This window comes from Acinonyx jubatus, chromosome F2, assembly GCF_027475565.1.
Source record: "Acinonyx jubatus isolate Ajub_Pintada_27869175 chromosome F2, VMU_Ajub_asm_v1.0, whole genome shotgun sequence".
NCBI lineage: Eukaryota > Metazoa > Chordata > Mammalia > Carnivora > Felidae > Acinonyx > Acinonyx jubatus.
In genome coordinates, this window is record NC_069394.1 from 847,902 (window position 1) to 871,828 (window position 23,927).

Sequence of the window (23,927 nt, forward strand, 5' to 3'; positions counted from 1 at the left end):
CTGAGAGCTTCTCCCAGGCCCCAGGGCAGCAGACTGGGGGGGGGTCTCTTTTGCTTCAAGATGTTGGAGCTTTCTGTCTCCTGGACAGCACAACCTGTCTTCGGGACTCAGTCCACAGCTGAAGTGTCCCTGTGTCCCAGAGGTCTCCAACCACCACCCTCTCCCCGAGGCCCCTGTTCTCTCCGAACTCTGTGACCCCAGGGGTCAGCTGACCACCAGAACTCTGGTTCTACTGCGTCAGATTTGCCATACACCTACACCCGCCAGCCCCGAGCTGAGCTTCGTTCTGCCCGCAGGCTCAAGACCATCAGCCTGGTGATCCGCAGCACGCAGGGAGCCGAGGAGGTGCTCAGGGCACACGAGGAGCAGCTCAAGGAGGCCCAGGCCGTGCCTGCCACCCTCCCAGAGCTTGAGGCCACCAAGGCTGCGCTGAAGGTGCGGCCGCTGGGCCTGGGCCTTGCCCCCGGGGTGGGGGGGCGGGGCCCTGGGGCCGAAACCACGCCCACCTCTCTGGCCCCCGACAGAAGCTGCGGGCCCAGGCGGAAGCGCAGCAGCCGGTGTTCGATGCCCTGCGGGACGAGCTGCGGGGGGCGCAGGAGGTGGGCGAGCGGCTGCAGCGGCAGCACGGCGAGCGGGACGTGGAGGTGGAGCGCTGGCGCGAGCGCGTGGCCCCGCTGCTGGAGCGCTGGCAGGCCGTGCTGGCCCAGACGGACGTGAGGCAGCGTGAGCTCGAACAGCTGGGCCGCCAGCTCCGGTACTACCGGGAGAGCGCAGAGCCGCTGGGCGCCTGGCTGCAGGACGCCAAGCAGCGGCAGGAGAAGATCCAGGCTGTGCCGCTGGCCGACAGCCAGGCCGTGCGGGAGCAGCTGCGGCAGGAGAAGGTGGGTGCGGGTCGGGAGTGGCCTGGGGTGGGGCCGGAGCGCGCGCCGTGGCCGCTGACCACCCCGCCCCCGCCCGCCAGGCGCTGCTGGAGGAAATCGAGCAGCACGGGGAGAAGGTGGAGGAGTGCCAGGAGCTTGCCAAGCAGTATATCAACGCCATTAAGGTGAGGCTCCCTGGCTTCCTGCGACCCTCACGGAGGCCCGGCATGTCAAGGAAGTCTCGCTGGGTCCTCAGGGGGCACCCTGAACCCAGGCCACACTGGTGAAAGCCTTGGGCGGGTTCAGGGGCAGGGTGAGAGAAAGCGAAGCTAGCAGCTGACCAGCGTGTCCTCACAGGACTATGAGCTCCAGCTGGTCACGTACAAGGCGCAGCTTGAGCCAGTGGCCTCCCCAGCCAAGAAGCCCAAGGTCCAGTCTGGGTCTGAGAGCGTCATCCAGGAGGTAGGGCCAAGGGTGGGGCCGGTGGGGCCGGGTGGGCTGCATGGGCCCTGTGGCTCATGGCAGGGCTGACTCTGGCTGCATCCTTCCTCCTGCTCCCCAGTACGTAGACCTGCGGACGAGGTACAGCGAGCTGACCACGCTCACGAGCCAGTACATCAAGTTCATCAGTGAGACCCTGCGGCGCATGGAGGAGGAGGAGGTATGGCCTGCTGGGGGTGGGAGTGCCGTCTTCCCACCCGCCCCGCCCAGATGCTGCCCCTGGGAACCTGTATAAGACCACGTGGTACAGCTCCCTCCCGCCCTCCTGCCTGGGGCCACCAGCACCCTCTCCTTGCAGCACGGCCTGCCCCCAGGCTCCCTGCACCCGTGGCCTGCCCCACCTTGGCCTGGCGCTGCACTGCTCTCCCCATGGTGGCTGGCGCCTCCTCTTTCTCCTCTGTTGGCACGTGCCCCCGACCAGGCGTCCTACCGGCGCTCATGTGTGTGTTCCTCCTTGGGATTCCACGTGGCCTCTGCACTTGGCCACTTGCTCCGGAAGAGCTGGGGAGTGTCAGATCACCGGGGCTAGGGAGGGGGGGTTCTGGCGTGTCTCGGTGGGCCAGGGTGGCTACCTGTCCTGTTCCTCCTGCTTCCTGGGTAGACTCGCCGTCTGGCTTGCAAGGCCCTCAGATCTGCTCTGCTGTTTCACACTGGCCGTTGTATCCCGTTCCACCCCGCTGGGCGGCAGGAACGGGCCCAGGTCCAGAGAGAGGGACCCTGCAGCCAGAGCCAGGCGGGCAGGTGTTCAGCGGGGCTCAGGCAGGGCTGTGTGGTGGGTGCGGCTCGCACGCCCTGCGAACTTCCTGCTTTGCTCTCTCTCTCTCTCTCTCTCCCCCCCCCTGTCCATCTGTCTCCATCGCCTGTCTGCGGGAAGAGGGGAGGACGCCTGGGCCTCCTTCCCCAGGCTGGTGAGCACGGTGGGGCCAGGCTGCGCTCGCTGCCTTGAGTGCCCTGGGCGGGTGCACGCTGTCTCCCTCCGCCGGGCTGTGACCTCTGTCTTCCCTCGACCCCCCCCCCCCCAACCCCCGCACCGCGCTGTCGGAGTGAACTGTGGTGGTGCCGTGTCATGTGAGTGCCTGGCGGCCCACTCTGTGCTCACCGCTCTCTCTGGTTCTCTCCCTCTCTCTGCCGCGGCCACAGAGGCTGGCTGAGCAGCAGCGGGCAGAGGAGCGGGAGCGGCTAGCCGAGGTGGAGGCCGCGCTGGAGAAGCAACGGCAGCTGGCCGAGGCGCACGCCCAGGCGAAGGCGCAGGCAGAGCAGGAGGCCCAGGAGCTGCAGCGGCGCATGCAGGAGGAGGTGGCACGGCGGGAAGAGGCGGCGGTGGACGCGCAGCAGCAGAAGCGAAGCATCCAGGAAGAGCTGCAGCACTTGCGGCAGAGCTCGGAAGCGGAGATCCAGGCTAAGGCCCGGCAGGCGGAAGCCGCGGAACGCAGCCGGCTGCGCATCGAGGAGGAGATTCGCGTGGTGCGCCTGCAGCTGGAGGCGACCGAGCGCCAGCGGGGTGGGGCCGAGGGCGAGCTGCAGGCGCTGCGCGCACGCGCGGAGGAGGCCGAGGCGCAGAAGCGACAGGCGCAGGAGGAGGCGGAGCGCTTGCGGCGGCAGGTGCAGGACGAGAGCCAGCGCAAACGGCAGGCGGAGGCGGAGCTGGCCCTGCGCGTGAAGGCGGAGGCCGAGGCGGCTCGAGAAAAGCAGCGGGCCCTGCAGGCGCTCGAGGAACTGCGGCTCCAGGCCGAGGAGGCGGAACGGCGCCTGCGGCAGGCCGAAGCCGAGCGGGCCCGCCAGGTGCAGGTGGCCCTGGAGACGGCGCAGCGCAGCGCGGAGGCGGAGCTGCAGAGCAAGCGCGCCTCCTTCGCGGAGAAGACGGCGCAGCTGGAGCGCACGCTGCAGGAAGAGCACGTGGCTGTAGCGCAGCTGCGGGAGGAGGCCGAGCGGCGGGCGCAGCAGCAGGCAGAGGCCGAGCGGGCCCGCGAGGAGGCGGAGCAGGAGCTGGAGCGCTGGCGGCTGAAAGCCAATGAGGCGCTGCGGCTGCGGCTGCAGGCGGAGGAGGTGGCCCAGCAGAAGAGCCTGGCGCAGGCGGAGGCGGAGAAGCAGAAGGAGGAGGCGGAGCGCGAGGCTCGGCGCCGCGGCAAGGCAGAAGAGCAGGCCGTGCGGCAGCGGGAGCTGGCCGAGCAGGAGCTGGAGAAGCAGCGGCAGCTGGCGGAGGGCACTGCCCAGCAGCGCCTGGTGGCGGAACAGGAGCTGATCCGGCTGCGGGCTGAGACGGAGCAGGGGGAGCAGCAGCGGCAGCTGCTGGAAGAGGAGCTGGCCCGGTTGCAGCGGGAAGCGGGGGCGGCCACCCAGAAGCGCCAGGAGCTGGAGGCGGAGCTGGCCAAGGTGCGGGCTGAGATGGAGGTGCTGCTGGCCAGCAAGGCGCGGGCCGAGGAGGAGTCCCGTTCCACCAGCGAGAAGTCCAAGCAGAGGCTGGAGGCCGAGGCCAGCCGCTTCCGGGAGCTGGCGGAGGAGGCCGCCCGCCTGCGTGCCCTGGCCGAGGAGGCCAAGCGGCAACGGCAGCTGGCAGAGGAGGATGCGGCGCAGCAGCGAGCGGAGGCGGAGAGGGTGCTCGCCGAGAAGCTGGCCGCCATCGGCGAGGCCACGCGGCTTAAGACTGAGGCGGAGATTGCGCTCAAGGAGAAGGAGGCGGAGAACGAGCGCCTGCGGCGGCTGGCAGAGGACGAAGCCTTCCAGCGGCGGCGGCTGGAGGAGCAGGCCGCCCAGCACAAAGCGGATATCGAAGAGCGGCTGGCACAGCTGCGCAAGGCGTCGGAGAGCGAGCTGGAGCGGCAGAAGGGGCTGGTGGAGGACACACTGCGGCAGCGGCGGCAGGTGGAGGAGGAGATCCTGGCGCTCAAGGCGAGCTTTGAAAAGGCGGCCGCCGGCAAGGCGGAGCTGGAGCTGGAGCTGGGGCGCATCCGCAGCAGTGCCGAGGACACGCTGCGCAGCAAGGAGCAGGCGGAGCAGGAGGCCACGCGGCAGCGGCAGCTGGCGGCCGAGGAGGAACAGCGGCGCCGCGAGGCGGAAGAGCGTGTGCAGAAGAGCCTCGCGGCGGAGGAGGAGGCTGCGCGGCAGCGCAAGTCCGCCCTGGAGGAGGTGGAGCGGCTCAAGGCCAAAGTGGAGGAGGCGCGGCGCCTGCGCGAGCGCGCGGAGCAGGAGTCGGCTCGGCAGCTGCAGCTGGCGCAGGAAGCCGCGCAGAAGCGGCTGCAGGCGGAGGAGAAGGCGCACGCTTTTGCGGTGCAGCAGAAGGAGCAGGAGCTGCAGCAGACGCTCCAGCAAGAGCAGAGTGTGCTGGAGCGGCTGCGGGGCGAGGCGGAGGCGGCGCGGCGGGCGGCCGAGGACGCGGAGGAGGCGCGGGAGCGGGCCGAGCGGGAGGCGGCGCAGTCCCGGCGGCAGGTGGAGGAGGCCGAGCGGCTGAAGCAGTTGGCCGAGGAGCAGGCGCAGGCGCGCGCGCAGGCGCAGGCCGCCGCGGAGAAGCTGCGCAAGGAGGCGGAGCAGGAGGCGGCGCGGCGGGCGCAGGCGGAGCAGGCCGCCCTGCGGCAGAAGCAGGTGGCCGACGCCGAGATGGAGAAGCACAAGAAGTTCGCCGAGCAGACTCTGCGGCAGAAGGCGCAGGTGGAGCAGGAGCTGACCGCGCTGCGGCTGCAGCTGGAGGAGACGGACCACCAGAAAAGCATCCTGGACGAGGAGCTGCAGCGGCTGAAGGCGGAGGTGACGGAGGCCGCCCGCCAGCGCAGCCAGGTGGAGGAGGAGCTCTTCTCCGTGCGCGTGCAGATGGAGGAGCTCGGCAAGCTGAAGGCGCGCATCGAGGCGGAGAACCGTGCGCTCATCCTGCGTGACAAGGACAACACGCAGCGCTTCCTGCAGGAGGAGGCTGAGAAAATGAAGCAGGTGGCGGAGGAGGCCGCCCGGCTGAGCGTGGCGGCCCAGGAGGCGGCCCGGCTGCGGCAGCTGGCGGAGGAGGACCTGGCGCAGCAGCGTGCCCTGGCCGAGAAGATGCTCAAGGAGAAGATGCAGGCGGTGCAGGAGGCCACCCGCCTCAAGGCCGAGGCCGAGCTGCTGCAGCGGCAGAAGGAGCTGGCGCAGGAGCAGGCCCGGCAGCTGCAGGAGGACAAGGAGCAGATGGCCCAGCAGCTGGCCGAGGAGACGCAGGGCTTCCAGCGGACCCTGGAGGCGGAACGGCAGCGGCAGCTGGAGATGAGCGCCGAGGCCGAGCGCCTCAAGCTGCGCGTGGCCGAGATGAGCCGGGCCCAGGCCCGCGCCGAGGAGGACGCCCAGCGCTTCCGCAGGCAGGCCGAGGACATCGGGGAGAAGCTGCACCGCACCGAGCTCGCCACACAGGAGAAGGTGACGCTGGTGCAGACGCTGGAGATCCAGCGGCAGCAGAGTGACCGTGACGCCGAGCGCCTGCGGGCCGCCATCGCAGAGCTGGAGCGCGAGAAGGAGAAGCTCAAGGAGGAGGCCAGGCTGCTACAGCTGAAGTCCGAGGAGGTACCGGCCCCGCCCCACGGGCGCACGTGGGCGGGCCCCGGGTGGGGGCCTGCTCTGCGGCCGGCTCGCCGGCCTCCCTGACTGTGCCCTCCCCTCCCCCCCCCCTTGCAGATGCAGGCGGTGCAGCAGGAGCAGCTGGTGCAGGAGACGCGGGCCCTCCAGCAGAGCTTCCTGTCGGAGAAGGACAGCCTGCTGCAGCGGGAGCACTTCATCGAGCAGGAGAAGGCCAAGCTGGAGCAGCTCTTCCAGGACGAGGTGGCCAAGGCACAGAAGCTACGGGAGGAGCAGCAGCGGCAGCAGCGGCAGATGGAGGAGGAGAGGCAGCGGCTGGTGGCCAGCATGGAGGAGGCCCGGCAGCGCCAGCATGAGGCCGAGGAGGGCGTGCGGCGCAAGCAGGAGGAGCTGCAGCTGCTGGAACGGCAGCGGCAGCAGCAGGAGAAGCTGCTGGAGGAGGAGAACCAGCGGCTGCGCGAGCGGCTGCAGCGCCTGGAGGAGGAGCACCGGGCCGCGCTGGCGCACTCGGAGGAGGTTGCCGCCTTGCAGGCCGCGGCTGCCAAAGCCCTGCCAAATGGCCGGGTCACCCACGACGGCCCGGCGGCCGAGGTGGAGCCTGACCACGCCTTCGACGGCCTTCGGCGGAAGGTGCCGGCCCAGTGGCTGCAGGAGGTCGGCGTCCTGAGCGCCGAGGAGCTGCAGCGGCTGGCCCAGGGCCGCACAACCGTGGCCGAGCTCGCTCAGCGGGATGACGTGCGCGGCTACCTGCACGGCCGCAGTGGCATTGCCGGGCTGCTGCTGACGCCCAGCAACGAGAAGCTGAGTGTGTACGCGGCCCTACGGAGGCAGCTGCTGAGCCCGGGCACGGCTCTCATCCTGCTGGAGGCCCAGGCTGCCTCGGGCTTCCTCCTGGACCCTGTGCGGAACCGACGGCTGACCGTCAACGAGGCCGTGAAGGAGGGCGTCGTGGGCCCAGAGCTGCACCACAAGCTGTTGTCGGCCGAGCGCGCCGTCACCGGCTACAAGGATCCCTACACCGGGGAGCAGATCTCCCTCTTCCAGGCCATGAAGAAGGACCTCATCGTGCGGGAGCACGGCATCCGCCTGCTGGAGGCCCAGATCGCCACGGGCGGCATCATCGACCCGGTGCACAGCCACCGCCTGCCCGTGGACGTGGCCTACGAGCGCGGCTACTTCGACGAGGAGATGAACCGCGTCCTGGCGGACCCGAGCGACGACACCAAGGGCTTCTTCGACCCCAACACGCACGAGAACCTCACCTACTTGCAGCTGCTGGAGCGCTGCGTGGAGGACCCCGAGACGGGCTTGCGCCTGCTGCCCCTCACGGATCAGGCTGCCAAGGGTAGGGAGCTGGTCTACACTGACTCGGAGGCCCGGGACGTGTTCGAGAAAGCCACCGTGTCCGCACCATTTGGCAAGTTCCGGGGCAAGACGGTGACCATTTGGGAGCTTATCAACTCAGAGTACTTCACGGCAGAGCAGCGGCGGGACCTGGTGCGGCAGTTCCGCACGGGCAAGGTCACCGTGGAGAAGATCATCAAGATCGTCATCACGGTGGTCGAGGAGCACGAGCAGAAAGGGCAGCTTTGCTTCGAGGGCCTGCGCGCCCTGGTCCCTGCCGCCGAGCTGTTCGAGAGCGGGGTCATCGACCGCGATCTCTACCGCCAGCTGCAGCAGGGCGAGCGTTCGGTGCGAGAGGTGGCCGAGGTGGATGCCGTGCGGCGGGCCCTGCGGGGCAGCAACGTCATTGCTGGTGTGTGGCTGGAGGAGGCGGGACAGAGGCTGAGCGTCTACGAGGCCCTGAAGAAGGACCTACTGCAGCCAGAGGCGGCGGTGGCCCTCCTGGAAGCCCAGGCCGGCACCGGGCACATCATCGACCCCGCCACGAGCGCCCGGCTCACCGTGGACGAGGCGGTGCGGGCCGGCCTGGTGGGGCCTGAACTGCACGAGAAGCTGCTGTCGGCTGAGAAGGCCGTGACCGGCTACAAGGACCCCTACTCAGGGCAGAGCGTCTCCCTGTTCCAGGCCCTGAAGAAGGGCCTCATCCCCAGGGAGCAGGGTTGGCGCCTGCTGGATGCCCAGTTGTCCACAGGTGGCATCGTGGACCCGAGCAAGAGCCACCGTGTGCCCGTAGACGTTGCCTGTGCCCGGGGCTACCTGGATGAGGAGACCAGCCGAGCCCTGTCGGCGCCCAAGGATGAAGCCAAGACCTACTGCGACCCCGGCACACAGGAGCCGGTCACTTATGGCCAGCTACAGCGACAGTGCCGGCCCGACCCGCTGACGGGGCTGAGCCTGCTGCCGCTCTCGGAGAAGGAGGCCCGGGCCCGGCGGGAGGGACTCTGCTCCGAGCTGCAGGCTCGCGAGACCTTTCAGAAGACTGCCGTTGAGGTCCCCGTGGGCAGCTTTAAGGGCAAGACGGTGACTGTGTGGGAGCTCCTCAGCTCCGAGTACTTCACGGCAGAACAGAGACAGGAGCTGGTGCGGCAGTTCCGCACGGGCACCGTCACCGTGGAGAAGATCATCAAGATCGTCATCACCATCGTGGAGGAGGTGGAGACCGTGCGCCAGGAAAGGCTGTCTTTCAGCGGCCTCCGCGCCCCGGTGCCGGCCAGTGAGCTCGTGGCTGCCGGCGTCCTCAGCAGGGCCCAGTTTGAGCAGCTCAAGGACGGCAAGACGTCTGTGAAGGACCTGTCAGAGGTGGACTCTGTGCGGACACTTCTCCGGGGTAGCGGCTGCCTGGCCGGCATCTACCTGGAGGACTCCAAGGAGAAAGTGACCATCTATGAGGCCATGCGGCGGGGCCTGCTCAGGCCCAGCACGGCCACTCTGCTGCTCGAGGCCCAAGCGGCCACTGGCTTTCTGGTGGACCCTGTGAGGAATCAGCGCTTGTACGTCCACGAGGCCGTGAAGGCGGGCGTCGTGGGCCCCGAGCTGCACGAGAAGCTTCTGTCTGCCGAGAAGGCCGTCACCGGCTACACGGACCCCTACTCCGGCGACACCATCTCCCTCTTCCAGGCCGTGAAGAAGGGCCTGGTCCTTAGGGAGCACGGCATCCGCCTGCTGGAGGCCCAGATCGCCACGGGCGGCATCATCGACCCGGTGCACAGCCACCGCCTGCCCGTGGACGTGGCCTATAAGCGCGGCTACTTCGACGAGGAGATGAACCGCGTCCTGGCGGACCCGAGCGACGACACCAAGGGCTTCTTCGACCCCAACACGCACGAGAGCCTCACCTACCTGCAGCTGCTGGAGCGCTGCGTGGAGGACCCCGAGACGGGCCTGCGCCTGCTGCCCCTGAAAGGAGCTGAGAAGACGGAGGTGGTGGAGAGCACGCAGGTGTACACGGAGGAGGAGACCCGCAGGGCGTTCGAGGAGACGCAGATCGACATCCCTGGCGGCGGCGACCGCGGCGGCTCCACCATGTCGCTGTGGGAGGTGATGCAGTCGGACCTGATCCCAGAAGAGCAGCGAGCCCGGCTCATGGCGGACTTCCGGGCCGGCCGGGTGACCAAGGAGCGTATGATCATCATCATCATCGAGATTATCGAGAAGACCGAGATCGTGCGCCGGCAGAACCTGGCTTCCTACGACTACATCCGCCGCCGCCTCACGGCCGAGGACCTCTACGAGGCCCGGATCATCTCCCGCGAGACCTACGGCCTCCTCCGGGAGGGCGCCAAGAGCCTCCGAGAGGTGCTGGAGGCGGAGTCGGTCTCACGCTACCTGTACGGCACGGGCTGCGTGGCTGGCGTCTACCTGCCGGGCTCCCGGCAGACGCTCACCATCTACCAGGCGCTGAAGAAGGGGTTGCTGAGTGCCGAGGTGGCCCGGTTTCTGCTGGAGGCACAGGCGGCCACGGGCTTCCTCCTGGATCCCGTGAAGGGCGAGCGGCTGACCGTGGACGAAGCCGTGCGGAAGGGCTTGGTAGGCCCCGAACTGCACGACCGGCTGCTCTCGGCCGAGCGGGCCGTGACCGGCTACCGGGACCCCTACACGGAGCAGACGGTCTCGCTCTTCCAGGCCATGAAGAAGGACCTGATCCCTGCCGAGGAGGCCCTGCGGCTGCTGGACGCCCAGCTGGCCACGGGCGGCATCGTGGACCCGCGCCTGGGCTTCCACCTCCCCTTGGAGGTGGCCTACCAGCGCGGCTACCTCAACAAGGACACGCACGACCAGCTGTCGGAGCCCAGCGAGGTGCGCAGCTACCCGGATCCCTCCACGGACGAGCGCCTCAGCTACACGCAGCTGCTCAGGAGGTGCCGTCGCCACGAGACCAGCGGCCAGCTGCTCCTGCCGCTCTCGGACGCCCGCAAGCTGACCTTCCGCGGCCTGCGCAAGCAGATCACGGTGGAGGAGCTGGTGCGCTCGCGGGTCATGGACGAGGCCACGGCGCTGCAGCTGCGGGAGGGCCTGACCTCCGTGGAGGAGGTCTCCAAGAACCTGCAGAAGTTCCTCGAGGGCACCAGCTGCATCGCCGGTGTCTTCGTCGATGCCACCAAGGAGCGGCTGTCCGTGTATCAGGCCATGAAGAAGGGCATCATCCGCCCCGGCACGGCCTTCGAGCTCCTGGAGGCGCAGGCGGCCACCGGCTACGTCATCGACCCCATCAAGGGGCTCAAGCTGACTGTGGAGGAGGCCGTGCGCATGGGCATCGTGGGCCCCGAGTTCAAGGACAAGCTGCTGTCGGCCGAGCGCGCCGTCACCGGCTACAAGGACCCGTACTCGGGGAAGCTCATCTCTCTCTTCCAGGCCATGAAGAAGGGCCTCATCCTGAAGGACCACGGCATCCGCCTGCTGGAGGCCCAGATCGCCACGGGCGGCATCATCGACCCCGAGGAGAGCCACCGGCTGCCCGTGGACGTGGCCTACAAGCGCGGCCTCTTTGACGAGGAGATGAACGAGATCCTGACCGACCCCTCGGACGACACCAAGGGCTTCTTCGACCCCAACACGGAGGAGAACCTCACGTACCTGCAGCTCATGGAGCGCTGCGTCACGGACCCCCAGACGGGCCTGCGCCTGCTGCCCCTGAAGGAGAAGAAACGGGAGCGGAAGACGTCCTCCAAGTCCTCGGTGCGCAAGCGGCGTGTCGTGATCGTGGACCCCGAGACGGGCAAGGAGATGTCCGTGTACGAGGCCTACCGCAAGGGCCTCATCGACCACCAGACGTACCTGGAGCTGTCCGAGCAGGAGTGCGAGTGGGAGGAGATCACCATCTCCTCTTCCGACGGCGTGGTCAAGTCCATGATCATCGACCGCCGCTCAGGCCGCCAGTACGACATCGACGAGGCCATCTCCAGGAGCCTCATCGACCGCTCGGCGCTGGACCAGTACCGCGCCGGCACGCTCTCCATCACCGAGTTCGCCGACATGCTCTCGGGCAACGCTGGTGGCTTCCGCTCCCGCTCTTCTTCCGTGGGGTCCTCCTCCTCCTACCCCATCAGCCCCGCCGCCTCCAGGACCCAGGCGGCCTCCTGGTCAGACCCCACCGAGGAGACCGGCCCCGTGGCCGGCATCCTGGACACGGAGACGCTGGAGAAGGTGTCCATCACGGAGGCCATGCACCGCAACCTGGTGGACAACATCACCGGGCAGCGGCTGCTGGAGGCCCAGGCCTGCACGGGGGGCATCATCGACCCCAGCACCGGGGAGCGCTTCCCCGTCACCGACGCCGTCAACAAGGGCCTGGTGGATAAGATCATGGTGGACCGCATCAACCTGGCCCAGAAAGCCTTCTGTGGCTTCGAGGACCCGCGCACCAAGACCAAGATGTCGGCCGCTCAGGCCCTGAAGAAGGGCTGGCTCTACTACGAGGCAGGCCAGCGCTTCCTGGAGGTGCAGTACCTGACGGGGGGCCTGATCGAGCCCGACGCGCCGGGCCGTGTGCCCCTCGACGAGGCCCTGCAGCGTGGCATGGTGGACGCCCGAACCGCCCAGAAGCTGCGAGACGTCGGCGCGTATTCCAAGTACCTCACCTGCCCCAAGACCAAGCTCAAGATCTCGTACAAGGACGCGTTGGACCGCAGCATGGTGGAGGAGGGCACGGGGCTCCGGCTGCTGGAGGCCGCCGCCCAGTCCAGCAAGGGCTACTACAGCCCCTACAGCGTCAGCGGCTCCGGCTCCGCGGCCGGCTCGCGCTCCGGCTCGCGCACCGGTTCCCGGGCTGGCTCCCGCCGCGGCAGCTTTGACGCCACGGGTTCCGGCTTCTCCATGACCTTCTCCTCCTCCTCCTACTCTTCCTCGGGCTACGGCCGCCGCTACGCCTCAGGGCCCGCGTCCTCCCTGGGGGGCCCCGAGTCCGCGGCGGCCTGACCCGCTGCCTGCACCCCTGCCCTCCCGCTCTGCATGTGGCCAGGTTCCCTGCCCAGGCGTTGGGGTCTTTAACGTTTCAAAGGTGTCTTCCTCCCAAGCGGTGCCTAAAGTCTAACCAAAAAGAGCAGACTAATATATTAATGATGTATCTGCTGTCCGGACAGCCTGCGTCCCAGGGAGGCGGTCAGGGAGGGAGCTGGTGCAGACCCGCTGACCAGCTCATCCCCCAGGCCTCCCTGGTCCTGTCTACCTGCCACTCACCACAGCCAGGTGCCTTGGAGGGTCCCGGGCCCGGCCCCAAGCCCGGCCCCCCTAGCCCTCCCGTCTCTCTAGAGGGTATCGTCTGGGCAAGGTGCCCCCCGCCCCCCGCCCCGCCGCCCCACCCCAGCCCTGCTCGCTGGGCTCACTGACACCCAACCACTGATCCTAGCCGCCCGGGGGAGCGGGGTCGGCCCCGTCGCTAGCAGGGCCCTCAGAACCAGCTTCTCTTCCTGTTTCCAGGACTGATTTCCTTGCTCGGTGGGCCTTGCTGGGGAGGGAGGGGGTCCGGGCTTAGTCATCTCTTTTCCAGCCTGCCCGTGGGAAGATGAGGGTCCAGTCTACAGAACCAGCTGGCCCCGGCCAAGCCTCTCCCGTGCCCGGCCCGCGCCTGGCCCCTGCCCGGCTGCAGGCGCCGTCCCCAGCCCCTAGCCCCTGACACTGTCCCGAGACCCCAGGCGTCCGGCTTCAGCCTTCCAGCCTCAGTCCCTTAGTAAGTGCCTTCAGTGTCCTCCCTCCACCCCAGGCCCCGAGGACCCAGACCTGGGGTGGGAGACAGACCCTCCCGGTGACAGACTCCCCACCGGCCCAGCTCCCGGGCGTGCCAGCCCCGGGGCCAGGCTGGGTATGGCCGGGGCTTCTGCAGGACTCTGCTCCCCCGTGGGTCCCCCCTGGGTGCTTCCTGCCTGTCTGTCCGCGACAGCCTCACCTCCTTGTCAGGCCCGGGCACAGGCAGCCCAGCCCAGTTCCCTCCCCTCTTGTTCCATCCAGCCCCTGGCCTCGGTGGCTTCCACCCCTGCCTCCACTCTCTGATGAAGCTTTGCATGTTCCACTAACCCAGGCAGGCGGCGGGTGGAGGCGCCAGGCTTCGGCTGCCTCCGTGAGGGCAGAACACTAACCCGACCACGGGTGAGCCTGCAGCGCTCACCCCAATAAAAGCAATTCCAACCTTCCTGTGGGTCCTGCGTTGTTTTCTCATCCCCGGGTCGGGTGTGTGCTGGGGGCGGGGTGGATCAACGCTGCAGCCCCAGGCTCTGAGCTTGGCCGGGCATCTGGGCCAAGGGCAGGGGAGCAGGGCCTCCGTGACTGGCCCGAGGCCTGTGTTTCCAGTACCGAGCGGAGGGCAGGGCGGAGGCTTGCTCCCGTAGGGTCCTCAGCCCCTGCCGCTCGTCCCGCTGATGGCCTGTCACTCTGCCGGGCCCACACACCCAGTTCGCAGGCGGCGCTGCTGAGGGGGGTCCGTGCTCTTCCGTCAGCCAACGTCGCCCGTGCCCCTCACGGCCCATCCTTCGGAGGGAGCCCGGGTAAGCTGGTTCGGTCCGCAAAGGTTAACGCCGCAGGGAAGGCCGTGGTCGCGAGCCTCGGCGGCTGGACGGTGAGCGAGGCATCAGGGTCTGTGCTGCGGTCTTCCCGCCCCCGTCGCCCCAAGTCCACACACCGCTCCTTACATCGGGCTTGTCCAGCCTCCCGGGTTCTCTCTGGGGAAACTCACGAGAGGAGGCCGCGTGGGGCCGGCCGCAGCCCTGCTGAGCCACTCGCCCTGAGGCCACGACGGAGGCCCACCTGCCTGCTCTGCCCAGGGTGGGGGCGGCTGACCGAGAGCCTCGTCTTTGGGGCCTGAATCCTGGCCATCGTGTCCTTATCGGGCTCCGCTCCTTTGCCCGCTGCCGCATATGGCAGAAATAACCAGGATCCCCACCGGGATGGGATCCGGAACAAGGAGTCTCCGTGGCCAGGTGGCGGGGTCTTCCTCCTGGGGACCGGGACTGGCGACTCCTCACCCTAATGTGGCAGGCTCGCTCCCGGTGGGTCTCTGGAGTATGGTGGGCTGGCCACTGCTTCTACTCCTTGTTCCCAGACTCCTGTCTCCACCCGCGGGGCCCACGGACTCCGGGTAAGGCCCGTGTCCTGGGGGATGGCGCCCCAGTTCCGCCAGGCCGGCAGCCTCTGCCGGGCATGCCGTCCCCTGCGGCCCCGGGCCCTGCCGCACACCCTTGCCGTAAGGGGGCCTGAGCGCCGTGGCGATGTCCCGCCGAAGTCCACCCCGCAGGCCTGAGCGTGGCACCTGGAACGTGAGTCGGAAGCGACGGATCCCCCACTGGCCGGCCGGCTCTGGGGTCTCTGCCGCCGGGCTGACGTGCAGCGTCACACGGCACACGGGAGAGCAGCGGGGCTGGCCGGGGAGGGGAGCTGTGTCGTCGGCCCGTGCCGGGCCCATCTCCACATCTGGGCATCGGGTCACGAGCCTGTGTGAGCCCCGGTGGCCGGTGAGCACCTGCCAAGCTGTCCTGTCCACCGGTGGCTCGGTGGGCGCCAGCATGCGGCACGAGACCACGCTCCTTGTCCCCCAGCGCCTCCTTTCCGCAACCCCCGCCCCTGTCCTGGGCCCCTCAGGCCCCGAGCAGCCAGCCACACCATCCTGTCGCCGGCCCCGTGCCCCCACCCCCACCCCCCGCCACTGTGAGGGGGTCTGTCCGTCCCAACGTGCCACGCCGGCCGTCGCGAACCAGGACCGGGCTTTGTCCTCCATCATCTCGCCGGTGGGAGCCTCCGTAAGGCCAACAAGCCGACCGAGGTCACGTTCCTGGTGTGTCAGCTGGTATCTCAAATTCACAGAGGCCGACCGGGTGTAGGGCTTTTTCCTTAGAGGCAAGAAAGGGGAGGCTCAGACTTTGTCCATTGCCTTGGAGAGGGCGTCCCAGCATGCCTGAGGAGAGGATGTCCCAGCATGCCCCAGACTCCTTGGAGAGGACATCCCAGCATGCCCCAGGCTCCTTGGAGAGGACATCCCAGCATGCCCCAGGCTCCTTGGAGAGGACGTCGCAGCATGCCCCAGACTCCTTGGAGAGGACATCCCAGCATGCCCCAGGCTCCTTGGAGAGGACATCCCAGCATGCCCCAGGCTCCTTGGAGAGGACGTCCCAGCATGCCCCAGACTCCTTGGAGAGGACATCCCAGCATGCCCCAGGCTCCTTGGAGAGGGTGTCCTAGCATGCCTGAGGAGAGGATGTCCCAGCATGCCCCAGGCTCCTTGGAGAGAATGTCCCAGCATGCCTCAGGCTCTTTGGAGAGGATGTCCCAGCATGCCCCATACTTCTTGGAGATGGTATCCCAGAATGCCCAAGGAGAGGGTGTCCCAGCATGCCCCGGACTCCTTGGAGAGGACGTCCCAGCATGCCCTAGGCTCCTTAGGGTATCCCAACATGCCTGAGGAGAGGATGTCCCAACATGCCCCAGGCTCCTTGGAGAGGGCGTCCCAACATGCCCCATACTTCTTGGAGATGGTATCCCAGAATGCCCAAGGAGAGGGTGTCCCAGCATGCCCCAGACTCTTTGGAGAGGATGTCCCAGCATGCCTGAGGAGAGGATGTCCCAGCATGCCCCAGGCTCCTTGGAGAGGATGTCCCAGCATCCCTTAGGCTCCTTACAGTATCCCAACGTGCCTGAGGAGAGGGTGTCCCAGCATGCCCCAGATTCCTTAGAGTGTCCCAACATGCCCAAGGAAAGGGTGTCCCAGCATGCCCCAGACTCCTTGGAATAGAATGTCCCAGTGTGTCCCAGACTCTAGAGATGAACTCCCAGTGTGCCCCAGGCTCCTTGGAGAGGACATCCCAGCATGCCCCAGATTCCTTGGAGAGAATGTCTTAGCATACCCCAGGAGAGGATGTCCCTGCATGCACCCAGACATGCATCAGACGCTCCTGGGTGCACGTGTCTTACCAGGGCATTCAGAATACTTGCCACTTCCTGCTTATTAGGCCTGCGGAGGTTATCAGCGAGTGGACGGTTGTGTTTTTCTGGGCATTGGTCAGTCTACACTGGGACAGAGCCACAAAGCTGACGTGGTCCAGAGCAAAGCGCACATATTGTTCATCTCACACGGGCATCTCAAACTGTCGGCAGGGCCGGTCCTCCTGAGCCTTCTCCCTGGCGTGTGGGGGGCGTCCCCTCCCCGTGTCTTCACGTGGTCTCCCTCCCAGTGCCCATCTGCGCCCCTGGTCACCCCTTCTTGTGGGGACACCAGTCAGCCTGGATCGGGGGCCCCAGGGCCCTCCTTTACCTCAGTCACCTCCACAAAGGCCCGCCTCCGAGTACAGTCACCCTGCGGCCCTGGGGGTGGGACTCAGCAGGTGGCTCTGGGGACACGGTCCAGCCCAGCACGTGACCGTGCGTCGCGCCCTTCCCTGCTCCTTCTGCGCCCACTCCCTGTGCACCAGCTGCGCTGCGAAGCCGCCGGGGCTGGGAACACCCACCCGGCAGCCCGCAGAGTGAGTCCTGTGGCCCGCCGGCCAGTGGGCACTCTACCCGTGGAGTGTGCCTCCTGCGACCACACCTGGCACCACGTCTCTGGTCGCTTCCCCAGAAGCAGAGCCTGTGACGGTGACTCACGTGCGTCTGGAAGCCTGCTGTCGGGAGAGGGTGTGACGGCAGCCGGGGAAGCGGTGCGCTCAGCTCGAGTCGGGCCATAGTCTGATACCCAGGGGTGCCCAGGAGTCCGGATTTCACCAGAGAGGTGCCTTCTCCAGCGACAGGGGTCTGAGCCGCTACCCCCACACCAGCCGTTGGCCGCGGGCTGCCCTCGGGGAGGGGCGGGTGGTCCCGGGCATCTCTGCGCCGGCAGCTTGGCCAGCCCGGGGCGGCCCTCCGGCTCAGGGGGCTTGTGCGAGTCTGCAGCCCTGGAGGGGGGCACGCCGGCCCCCAGAGGGGGGTTGAGCGGCTCGCTGACGGCATCTGCTGTAACAGTGACGGTTTTGCAGCAGCAGCAGCGTGAAAGACCCAGATACCCCGAAAGACCCTCCCACCACAGATTTCCTGGGCAAAACCCAACACGTGCCTGCTCGGGTACCGGGGTCACGACCCAGCAAAGGAAACCCGCGGCGGCCGCCGCCGCGCACCTGAGCCATTTGCTGGCCCAACGCCTCGGGCTCGGACGGGTCCGCGGCGCAGGAAACGAGGATGTGGACCTGCCTGAGCAGAGGCTCTGTGTGAGATCTGGGTCCTCAGGGGGCCACGCGAAGTGGAAACGTAGGCCAGAGAAGTCCTGCGCACCGGCAGACGGCGCCAGAAAGGAAACCCACCGACTCTGCCTGGACCCTGCAGGAAAACTTTCCGCTGGGCATTTAGAGTTCAGGTCTCCCCCGGCACACTTGGGGGAACCGCACGCAGAGAAACGAAGTCAACGTGGTCCCAGATGGGTTACGAGCTGATACCTGGCACGAGCCGACATAATCTTCTCTGGAGGTCTCGTCCCCCGGGGCCTCACAGGACGCCCAGGGGAAAAGCCCAGGCCTTCAGACGTGATCTCACAATTCAAACTTTAGAGAACGAGGGGCACCCGGGTGGCTCAGTCGGTTAAGCGTCCAACTCTTGGTTTGGGCTCAGGTCATGATCTCGCAGTTGGTGAGTTCAAGCCCCACATCGGGCTGGGCCGGAAGCACTGAGCCTGCTTGGAATCTCTCTCGCCTCTCTCTCTGCCCCTCCTTGGCTTGCTCTCTCTCTCTCTCTCTCTCTCTCTCTCCAAACAAATAAATAAATAAACATTAAAAAAATTTAGAGAATGAAAACAGTGTGCCTGCCGGATGGAGTCCTGGCAGGAGACGGGGTGAGAAGAGCTTAACAAAGGGATCCTTTATAAAGATGTGGGCAGGGGAGGCGGGAGGCGGGCCCGGGGGGTGGGGGGGACGGAAGGGGAGCTCCTCTGACCCGCCAGCCAGTGCTTGCAGCTGCTGCCTCAGGCTGAAAACCGCCAAGCCAGTTTCCGTAGACCGAGTGTCTCCTTTCCCTGTTTCCTAGAGTGTTTTTCCTGCTGGTTATTTGCCTGATTCTATCAAGTCCCCAGGTGACGCTATGACAAATTCATGGTCAAAACAGCTGACCCCCGTCAGGGAACGTGCAGTCGCCTGGAAGTTCTGGAAGCCCAGTGATCCTCACACAGGCTGCCGGTGGGCACGGACTGGTCGGGCAGGCAGTCAGGCTGTCCCACGCCACTGGGCTCTGGGAGCAGGTAACTCTCCCCCATGCTAGGGACGGTGGAGGCGGGCCCGGACAGGGCCCAGAGCCCCCGGGACATCTGGGTGTTACGGTGGAGGGAATGAGGCAGTGCGGCGCCCCCTGGCCTGAAGCGGAGCCCATCAGTCGTGGGGGGAGGCCCTGTGGGGACCGTGCTCACTGACAGCGCAGGGCCTGGCGTGGAGGGGGGAGGCCCGCGGGCGGGGGCGGCTCCACACGCCCTGAGCCCACAGGGTCCGGCTGAGCGTCTCCCCGGGCAGCTCCAGCACACGTGGGTGGGGCCTCGGTGGCAGCACTGGTGTGCCCTACTTGTGCACAGGCGGGAAGGACCCAGGTGTCCTCTCCCCTAAACTCTCACCCCTTCCCGTTCGCCCTCTGGGGTCCGGGGACGGCACCATGCCCACGCTCAGCATGACTGAGCCGTCCTCGTTTGCTGGGGCCTCAGCGGATTCCAGCTGACCCCTGTGTTCTGCCTGTCCCTTCTCTCCCGCAGTCCCCACCCTATAACTGGCCGCGCCGTGAGCCCGGACCGGGGCTGGGGGAAGGGGGTTAGCTGCCAGCTCTCCTTCCAGGCAGGGAGCCCATTGGCTTGTCAAGTGCGGTTGCCTGGGGCAGAGGGCAGAGCCCCCGGGGAAGCCTGTCCTTGGGCTCCAGGCCCCAGCGGCATCAGCTCCTGTCTCAACAGCACGTCTAGGAGGCACCTGTTAAAGACCCAACATGAATCAAGGGAGCAGCACCCAAGCTAGGCAGGGTGGCAGGCCACATTGGGCACCCACGTCCAGGAGGACGGCAGCCGATCTTAGTGGTTTCCACAAAGCTTGTCCCCAGAAGGGGTGGGACTTCTGTGACCTGCCGAGAAGGGGCTTCTTGCTCTAGTCTCGGGATGTGAGACTTTACAATATTAGAAATAGGTCTGGAAGATGGGATGATGTATGTATCAGCCAAGCAAATAGCGGTTTGAATCCATAAATTAGAAAAAAACCCCGAATTGCTCAACCTCAGAGGATACTGGGAACCAACTTATTATATATATTTTAAAATTGACTGGGGTGCCTGGGTGGCTCAGTCAGTTAAGTGTCCAACTTGGACTCAGGTCATGATCCCATGATTTGTGAGTTCAAGCCCTGCGTCGGGCTCTGTGCTGACAGCTCGGAGCCTGGAGCCTGCTTCCGATTCCGTGTCTCCCTCTCTCTCTGCCCCTCCCCCGCTCATGCTCTGCCTCTCTCTGTCTCTCAATAATAAATGTTAATTAAAAAAACTGATAAATAATGGAAGAGAATCGGGGCGCCTGGGTGGCTCAGTCAGTTACGCATCTGGCTCCTGGTTTTGGCTCAAGTCACCCTCCCACAGTTCATGAGTTCGAGCCCCACATCAGGCTCCACGTTGACAATGCAGAGCCTGCTTGTGGTTCTCTCTATGCCCCTCCCCCCTCAAAATAAATAAATAAAATAAAAAAGAAACCACAGAAGAGAGTCACACATTGGGAGATGCAGCGTCCAAAGCACCAGGAATCCCTCCACTTAGACAGAGTCGCACTGGCAGAATCTGTCTCGTCGAATCACTATGGGAATCTGGAGTCTACTGAAGGCTTGTAACTCCCAGGGGGAAGACACAGATGGTAAATTGTGGTTAATTTAGGTCAATGTGAGCTCTGAGTGCAGTAGCAGATACCCGCCCCACACCCTTCTCATGGCAGGCAGTGGCACGTGTGGTCCTGGGCATCGTGGACACAGCCTGCAGGAGCGTGGGCAAACACACGCCCCGTCCTCCAAATAGTGAGGGTCTGTGCTCTGATCACCGATTGCTGCTTCTAATCACAGAGCTGCACACAAAGATGTGGGAGGCCATTGCCGCACCTCCCTCACTGTGGCAAGCCCCTCCCTCTCTGGTTGAAGAGACTTCCGGGGGGGATTTAAAGAGCCAGCACCCTTTCCTCCAACTTTATTTGCCTCTTTCCCCCGCTTTGGGAGCCAAACCTGAAAGACTAGGACATCCAAAAGCAACTGCATATAAGAGGAAACGTAGAAAGGGGCCATGCATGCCCACTGAAAGGAACGGGCTCAGAAAAGACCAAGTAAGACCTTAGGTTTACCCCTGGCACTGATCCTTAGCACAGAGACTGCTGCTGCTGCTGCTGCTGCTGCTGCTTATGATGATGGTCAAGAGCAAATCCTGGGGAAGGAGGAGAATCTGATTTCCAGAGTTACCACATTATTAGATTCAATGTCCAGTTTTCAACAGAAAAATCCCAAAGCACACAAAGGAACAAGAACATATAAGGCCCATTCAAAGGAAAAAAGTCAACAGAAACTGTCCCTGGAAAAGACCTGGTGGCGGAACTACTAGACAAAGACTTTAAAACAATTGTCTAAAATATGCCCAAAGGACTTAAGGAAGATGTGGAGAATGTCAAGAAAATGACGCATGAATAAAATGGAAATATCAACAAAGGGATGGAAAACCTAAAGAGAAACCAAAAAGAAATTCTGGAGCTGAAAAGTGCAATAATGGAAATGAAAAATTCACAAGAGGGATTCAAAGGCAAATTTGAGCAGGCAGAAGAAAGAACCGGTGAACATGAAGACAGGACAATAGAAATGATCGGGTCTAAAGAACAGAAAAAGAAACACAGGTTGCAGTGAGCAGAGCCCGAGGGACCTGTGGGACATCTCCAAGCAGACCAGCATACACATTATGGGAGTCCCGGAGGAGGAGAGAGGTGGAAAGAGATAGAATAAATTGTGGCTTAAAATCTCCCAAACTTGGGGCGCCTGGGTGGCTCAGTCGGTTGAGCGTCTGACTTCGGCTCAGGTCATGATCTCATGGCTCATGAGTTTGAGCCCCACGTCTGGCTCTGTGCTGACAGCTCAGAGCCTGGAGCCTGCTTCGAATTCTGTGTCTCCCACTCTCTCTCTCTCTGCCCCTCTCCCACTCACTCTGTCTCTCTCTCTCTAAAAAAATAAATAAAAACATTAAAAAAATTTTTAATAAAAAAAATTTCCCAAATTTGATGAAAGACGTGAATATAAGCATCCAAGAGGCTCAATGACCTCCAACTTAAGAGGAACTCAAAGAGACCCATGCTGAGACACAGCATAATCGAAACTTCAAGAGCCAAACACAAAAAGAAACTTGAAAGCAGCAGGAGAGAAGCAGTTCATCGCACCCAAGGGATGCTCAGTGAGATAATGAGCTGATTTCTCACCAGAAACTTTGGAAGCCGGAAGGCCGTGGGCCTATATATCCAAAGTGCTAAAAAGGAAAAACAATCTGTCAACCACGAGTTCCATTTCCACCAAAAGGGTCCTTCAAGAGTGAGGGAGAAATGAAGACATTCCCAGATACACAAAAACCGAGGTGGTTCTTTACCACTAGACCTGCCCTGAAAGCTCCAGGGAGTTCTCTGGGACACATTAACACAATAAAGGACCCCCCACACACACACACACACACACACGTGATCATCTCAACCGATGCAGAGAAGAGAGCGTCAGACAAAAATCAACACCCTTTCATGATAAAAACCCTCAACACACTGGGAATAAAAGAAAACTATCTCAACATAATAAAAGGCGTAGTTGAAAAACCCATAGCAAACATCATACTCAATGGTGAAATACTGAAAGCTTTTCCTCTAAGACCAGAATGAGGCAAAGATATCTGCTCTTATCGTTTCTCTTCATCTAGCCAAAGCAATTAGACAAGAAAAAGAAAGAAAAGGCATCCAGATTAGAAAGGAAGAACTCAACTTATCTCCATTTGCAGATGATAGGATCTTATATGTGGAAAAGCCTAATGGTTGCACAGAAACTCTGTTAGAACTGGTAAATGCGTTCAGTAAAGTAGCAGAACACGAGGTCAACACACACACATTAGTTGTTTCTATAGACTAGTAATGAGCGATCTGAAAAAGAAATTACAGAACAATCTCATTTACACAGCATCAAAAAGAATAAAATAATCAGAAATTAACCAAGGAGGTGAAAAGCAAGGCAAACTAGAAATTTTTGTAAAAGAATTAGAGACAGTGCAAACAAATGGAAACACATTCACGTTCACGGGTTGGAAGACTTAATATCGTGAAAACGTCGATACTACCCAAGTGATCTACAGATTCAATGCAATCCCTGTCAAAATCCTTAGGACAACTTTTGCAGAAACACAAAACTCATCCTAAAATTAGATGAAACCTCAAGGGGACCCAAATAGCCAAAACCATCTTGAAAAAGAAGACCAAAGCTGGAAGGATCACACTTCCTGATTTCGACACATACTAACCGACCTACTGTGATCGAGATGACATGCTATTGGCATAAAGCCAGGTATACAGACCAAAAGGACAGAATAGAGAACCCAGAAATGGAGCCTCGGATATATGAACAAGCGATTTTTGACAAGGAAGCTAAGACTATTCAGTGGGGAAAGGACAGTCTTTTCAACATACGGTGCTGGAAAACTGGACGTCCACATGCTGGAGAATGGTGTTGGAGCCTTAGCTCACATCACGTACAAGAATTAACTCAAATTGGATCAGAGATTTAATTTTAAGACTGAAAACAACAGGGGTGCCTGGGTGGCTCGGTCAGTTGAGCGTCCGACCTTGATTTCATCTCAGGTCATGATCCAGGGTCGTGGGATCGAGCCCCCATGTTGGGCTTTGCACTGGGCACAGAGCCTGCTTGGGATTCTCATTCTCTCCCCCCTACCACACGTGCACGTGCTCTCTCTCTCTCTCTCTTTCAAAAAAGAAAAAGACAGAAAACAATAAAGCTTTTAGAATGAAACATAGGACAAAAGATGCATGACTTTGGATTTGGGAGTGACTTCTTGGTTGTGACAGCAAAAGCAGAGGCAACAGAAGAAAAAATAAACAGGGGCCCTGGGTAGCTCAGTCGGTTAAGCGTCGGACTTCAGCTCAGGTCACGATCTCACGATCTGTGAGTTCAAGCCCTGTGTCGGGCTCTGGGCTGTCAGCTCAGAGCCTGGAGCCTTCTTCAGATTCTGTGTCTCCCTCTCTCTCTGCCCCTCCCCCACTCGTGCTCTGTCTCTCAAAATATGAATAAATGTTAAAAAAATAAAAAAAGTGTGCAAACATGTTTTTAAAAAAAAGCAAAAGGAAACAAATCGGACTCCATGAAGATTAAAAAATTTTTGTCCATCAAAAAGCATTAGCCACAGAGTAAGAAAAGGCATTAGCCACAGAAAGAGAGAAAATATTTGCAAGCATAGCTCTGATGAAGGATTACCATCCAGAATATGTAGAGCACTTACTTCTACAACAACAACAACAACAACAACAACAACCCGGTTCAATGACGGGCGTAGGACACGGAACAGACATTGCTCCGAAGACACGCAAATGGCCAATAAGCACAGGAAGAGGTGCTCAACGTCACTAAGCATTAGAGGCCCGCAAATCAAAGCTATGATAAGACGCCGCCTCACACT

At 63.0% G+C, this 23,927-nt stretch overlaps 1 protein-coding gene across 28 annotated transcripts in view; it reads left to right on the forward strand.

Moving 5' to 3' along the window:
- The window catches only part of PLEC (plectin), a 55,942-nt gene extending 42,520 nt beyond the window's left edge, over positions 1-13,422 (forward strand). For 27 of the 28 annotated variants that reach the window (XM_053208388.1, XM_053208387.1, XM_027063653.2 and 24 more), the window contains 7 exons: positions 297-435; positions 525-881; positions 962-1,045; positions 1,218-1,322; positions 1,423-1,521; positions 2,502-5,882; positions 5,994-13,422. In XM_053208388.1, the coding sequence (XP_053064363.1) occupies positions 297-435; positions 525-881; positions 962-1,045; positions 1,218-1,322; positions 1,423-1,521; positions 2,502-5,882; positions 5,994-12,212 (10,384 nt within the window). In that variant the 3' untranslated portion in view covers positions 12,213-13,422. The remainder of the gene's footprint in view (positions 1-296; positions 436-524; positions 882-961; positions 1,046-1,217; positions 1,323-1,422; positions 1,522-2,501; positions 5,883-5,993) is intronic. The other variant, XM_053208406.1, reaches the window with a different exon arrangement.
- The last annotated feature ends 10,505 nt before the right edge of the window (positions 13,423-23,927 follow it).